This window comes from Lactuca saligna, chromosome 2 (assembly GCF_052625555.1).
Source record: "Lactuca saligna cultivar CGN05327 chromosome 2, ASM5262555v1, whole genome shotgun sequence".
Taxonomy (NCBI): Eukaryota; Viridiplantae; Streptophyta; class Magnoliopsida; order Asterales; family Asteraceae; genus Lactuca; species Lactuca saligna.
In genome coordinates, this window is record NC_136418.1 from 165938922 (window position 1) to 165944880 (window position 5959).

The 5959-nt window shown below is 33.2% G+C and overlaps 1 protein-coding gene across 1 annotated transcript; it reads right to left on the reverse strand.

Moving 5' to 3' along the window:
- Nucleotides 1–3722: 3722 nt before the first annotated feature.
- On the reverse strand, nt 3723–4642 carry LOC145029305 (glycine-rich RNA-binding protein 4, mitochondrial-like). The gene is made up of 4 exons (XM_078977883.1): nt 4480–4642; nt 4335–4403; nt 4058–4164; nt 3723–3956 (listed from the first exon to the last, which is right to left on the reverse strand). Exons 1-4 carry the CDS (start codon nt 4586–4588, stop codon nt 3852–3854), a joined length of 390 nt encoding a protein of 129 aa, XP_078834009.1. The 5' UTR covers nt 4589–4642; the 3' UTR covers nt 3723–3851.
- Between the last annotated feature and the right edge of the window lie 1317 nt (nt 4643–5959).

Genomic DNA, 5959 nt, shown 5'->3' on the forward strand with positions numbered 1-5959 from the left:
CAATACGGAAACATGCGTTCACCGATATAGGGTCTTAGGGTTTAAGACCACGACACTCTTATAAGCAGAAAATATCGGATTTTCTGGGGAAGTATACAATTAAACAAGAACCTTCTACTTACAACAGATAATACAAAACCACTTGGGTTGTGGTGACTTGGTAAGGCATGTGGAAGATATGGTGGATAACCTATTGACCCATGTTCAAATCCTGGCACCACTCAGCCCTTGTGGCCATGGAGGTTCGCCTGCAGTGACTCCAGGGCATGAGGCAAAAGCTTTATGTTTGCAGTGGGGGATTAGTCGGTACGCAAAAGCTGGCCCGGAAACCCTCATTAGGGAAGTTCCCTTTCCAAAAAAAAAAAAAAAAAAAAACAGATAATACAAAGATTTTCCAGATCACATATTTATATATATACACATTCTGAAACAGAAAACACATATGCATTAATACTTGATTTTGTCACATCATGTTCAAACCATTTTTTAAGAAAATATTGGATTTTCTGATGATTTACTAACAATGCAAAACTTTTTATTCAAACATGCTTATGAACTTACCAACATTATATATGTTGACGTTTTCAAAATAACTTGTATTCTCAGGGAATCGTTAAGCGGAAAGGTCAGCACGGAATGTGGAATTCGTTATATTTTGTTATCTCTATACATTGAATATTTTGGCATGTAAATATGATACTATACTTGATGCAAACAATTTTGGTTGTATATTGATATGTATGATGATGGTGTTGTATTGTTTCAATTATATACATTGTGATGATATTACAAGATGAAGTCACACACAAGCCCCCATATGTTTCTGTCGTTTGGTTTGAGAGTGTGACAACAAGATGCATGGGGGGTTTATGGCAACAAAGTTGACACTTTTATGCCATAAAGACCCCCAATAGTTCCAAATCCGAAGTGCAACTTAAAGCATACCTACAAAATCCGATTTTAGCTTTTCTATACTTGTAAAAGGGGTAGAAATAGCCCCAAATCAAAATCTAAGAGATAGATGGTCAAGGTTCCAGTTTTTTACCTTGAATGAGCTGAGAATGGAGTAAAACTTATGGATCTCCTTACTTCTACTTGAACTTCCAAGCTTCCTTCTTCTTTTACAACTTTAAACACACACAAAAAGGCACCAAAAGGCTCAAGAACACACAATGAGGGTTTAGGGTTTCAATCTAGGGCTTCTCTGAATTGGGTGGTGATGGAGGCTGGTTTGGGATGAGATAAAGTGTTTAAATAGGGTGCAAACCCTAAACATTAGGGTTTTGTCCAAACAGTTCCTACTCGCTGAGTCCCAACATAAATCACAGCATTACTTGAATTTAAATACATACTAGGAACCGGGTGTTACACTTAACTGATGTAAGTGTAAGGCATAGATGCCTAATATTTATTACAGAATAACTGTTAACTCCAACAAGAATGGAATAACAATCGATGCAAGAGATTAAGTGGAAATCAGAAGAGACTAGAATCTCATAAACTTCCTACTTGCGTTTTCAAGAAAGATAATAGAGGAAATCAAATTTTATGATGTGTAGAAATACCACACGATATGTTGTATTTATTTTGCAGAAAAACCGTAAATGGCCCCTGATAATCTATGATTATGACGACGAAAGCATTCATGTGACGCCACGTGACAGTTATAGGTGAATTGTTTCACTAATTTCATTCAAATGCAATGGGTTGAGTTGTTGACCAAAATCAATTTTGATGAATATTAAATAAGGAAGGTGCGGAGTGCACACTTGTTTAAGTTTGTTCAAGTTTCAAAGTACACTGTCATTTAAGGACGAAGCCCCTGAATAAACGGAGGTTCGAGGGCAACGCCCCTGGGAACGAGGTTCGAGGGCAACACCCCCTGGTGGAGGTCGAAATCCGAATTATTGAAAATGAACCCGGTTTTTTACTTTGTTAAAATCCAAATTTTTTATCTGTGTTATATTGTTTTGTTAAAAATGCATCAGAAATCCGAATTATTGAAAATGAACTTGATTTTTGACTTTGTTTTAACTTTATTAAAATGCCCATTTTTACGACAGTTTTGACTATTGGAGAAAGTTTGGGATAGAAAACTAATTTGTGACAATTTTTAGACAAAGATGGTTTATAACCAATTTTAGCCTTCATTTTCTGGTACTCATGAAAATCATAACTTCTTATTCTTTGTTTTTGTTTTCTAATATTCTAAATCTTATCCAATTGAAGATTGAAAAGTACCATCAAATACTTCAATTTGAAAATGATTACGCAATTCTCAAAATTTTAAGTGCTTTACTCCCAAATTTCTAACACTTGTGAGGAGTTAGTAAAATTGTTACCTTGACCCCTTGACTACATGGAAGTTATCCGTTGGAGGTCATTTCACCATGTGGTGGATTGGGGGGTTGATCCGACCATTTACATCATAAAAGTAAATCATTTCAACTATGACTAAGCGTATGTTTAAGCTAAGGGGTATGGTTACCACCAACCTACTAAAAAGTACCGTCATGTTAGCTCCACTACATGTTCACTACCAACCTACTATCCCTGGGAAGTGGTTACCACTATACATTATCTATCTTTTTATTCTTTTATTTTTCTTGACATTATATTAAATAAAAAAACTCACTTATTAAACATAAAGAAATATTTTAGTAATAAAAAAAGTACAATAAACGAAATAAAAAAAATATATAATCTTAAAATTCAATAAATATTTAAAGGTATATTAGAAATTAAAAAAAAAATATATAATTGAAATATATAAGTTAAGGGTCTGATCTGTAGTTTCTAAAACTCATTTAAGTATAAAAATTTTGACTTAGGGTGAGATTTGTAACCAGCTAAGACTCCAGGGATCAAAGTTGCCAAATTTTCATTTTACTTCTTTTTCCTCACCTCACCTGCACATTGCCATTTTCTTCCTGTGGAGCTATTTTTCTTCATTTTCTTCGCTCTTTAAAAACGAGTAATTTTTTCTTTTTAAATTCGCCAACGTTCACACAGAAAAAAGAGGTCAAACAGAACATTAACCAATCATCTTTCCCATCTTTGCCCGTAGCCGCACCCACGCCACAAGACACATTCGCACACCTGGGGTGGTGTTCACGCGTAGGTGGCCTTGTCACGTAGGCCCCACGCGTAGCCACCATAACTCGATACCATATAGCCTTAGGTTGCGCCCTTCTTTGACCCAAACCGTTTTGTCTTATATGACGAGGTGGGAAAGATGCTTGCAAACCCACTTTAGGTTTATATTACATCCAATGTGGCCAACATAAGAAAGCTTTTCTACCTTTTTCCATAATATAGAACTGCTTGATTTAAAGCTAAAAATACAAAATAAAAACAAGCAAATTTGTGTCGGGAATCATGGAGAGCTTGCATAAAAGAAAATTTATTGTGTGATATATTTAGTTCGTGTGATGTTATAAAACACTCATGTAATAAAGCGTTATCAGAACATAAGCTATCTGCAATTATTACTTTTGTTCAAAAAACATGGTGACCTTTAATAGCCAGTTTTACTGAAATTGGCCTCATAGGCATGCCACATGGTAAACACACCACCATTTATGACATTAACACTATATTTTATAACAATTTTGATACGAAGTTGCATTCATGTATGAGGTTTTTTTTTTTATGGTTTTTGTATTATAAGAAATAGAAGTGATAGCAAAAGAAAATAAATATCAAGTCTAAAATTGTACAGGTGCCAAATTAAGAACTTTGATTAAACTTGAAGGGGATAATATGTTATAAAGCAAAAATTAGTGAAGACTACATAAATTCATAATCTGGAATGCCGATATAATCATATATGACAGAATAAAATTGTTGCATCACTGACTGAAAGTAGTTGCCCTGTTAATTTGGCGAGTGGTTACAGGTTCTTTACGGACCTTGTCCAGAGCAAAACTGACACTCAATGGCCTTCCTAAAAAAGCCTGCAATTTGAACCACATATATATAAAGGGTGACAAAATGGAATTCAGTTCATATTTTGGGCATAAATATGCTTAAAAGAGTTAAAAGGTATTCGCTTAACCTTTCCATCCATGGCGTCTTTGGCTGAACTGGCTTCATCTTCACTTGAGAAGTTCACAAACCCGAAACCTCTTGACCTACCACTGTCTTTATCATACATGATCCTTACTGCAAACAACATGTGTGTGTATGAGTGAGTGTGTCGGTTTCTTTATACGCAGTTCCTATTCTCATTCAGACATTTCATCGAACACATGGCGAACAAAGGGAATACAACTCCAGGCCCGAGATGAAGACGATTTCAATTGTTTTAAGTTGAATTATAAGAAGCTATTTACCTTCGGATACATTGCCAAATGATGAGAAAGCTTCTTTCAATGATTTTTCGTCCACCGACCATGACAACCCTTTAAAACCCACATCAAAATAAGTATAAATTTCAAAACACGTTCGATAAGTATACCAAGCAGCGTAGGCAATCACCTGCCACAAAGAGTTTATTGTTGGAAGGGGGAGAAAAGAAAGAACGGCAGTGAGAATACGAGAATGTGATAACTTGTCTCCCAAACTGTATCAAACTAGTTTTCCGCATTTTCGCTGACGAACAAATGGAGAATGGAGATGCTCTTCAGTCTTCACCAATACACGACTCTAATCTTTTGTTTAGTATTTATTACTACTTTTAAATTTAAATTTAAATTTTAAACTTTTAAAGTATTTTTATTTTATATTGGTAAAGCCATATTTTTTTAATATAAAGTCAAAATTTTTTTTTACCTCGGTCTTCTTCTCATTCACTTAAACTCGGTCTTCTTCTCATTCACTTAAACACTGTGATATTTTCTAGAAATTTTAGAATTTTTTATTTTCTACTTGTAATTTTATTGTACTTTTCATTTTATTAAATTAAAATTTCATATTTAATATGCAAGTTAATATATATATGTACAAGATTTATTAATGTATTAAAGTCTCATTAATTTTAATAATATTTTTTTTTCATTTATTATAAATTCAAACTTTTCAAATTGTTAAATTTTTATCTTTTTTTAAATAAGTTCATGTAATACATGAGTTTCACACCAAGTAAAATAATAATTCAACATCTCTCTCTCTCTCTCTCTCTCTATATATATATATATATATATATATATATATATATATATATATATATATATTAAACGATTATATATATTAAAAGAGAAACTTGTTTATATTATTTTCAACAATTGAGCCATTAATTGACTTTCCTTTTCCACCACTTGATCAATTTGATGATGTTATCATATCATATAACTCTTTCAACCTACGTTTTGCTTTCCGGCTCACGTTCACTCTTAGGTTAAAAGGAGTGGGGATGCTAAGTCACTCTCCATAAGCTTAACATGAGCAAAACACCACCCCTTGCACCATATTAAGCAGACAAGCTAAGAAAAGTTCGCTAGTTCACTAGCGAGAAGAGAGAGGAAAATATTTTTTGGTGTGAGTTGTCATTGGTCATTTTGTATTTATTAATTTTTTTTTCTAAAGTCTGTGATTGGTCATCTTTCATTTGCATTTTTTTTTTTCAAAATCCAAGTGTATATATTTTCTATGACAAAAGATTAAGTGGAAGAAAAAATCTGATATAACATGTCTTAGCATTTTTTTTAGCATGCGCTACCACTCCCCATAGCCTTACATATTAAACCCATTGCTATTATAAACGGTAAATAGCACAAAAGTCATTAAGTTTACATCAAAATTCTAATTTAACAATATGTTTTTTTTTCTCAAAATTGACATAGTGTTTTTTTTAATTTTTTACAATTCTGACCACTTGACTGGTCAACTCGGTTACATCCTGATGTGACATAATAACGTGTCAGTTCCGATAACGTTGCATGTTGACATGACATGTTGACGTGTCAAAATACAAAATACACTAAGTTTTCACTTTTTTTTTCAATTTTGACACTCTGTT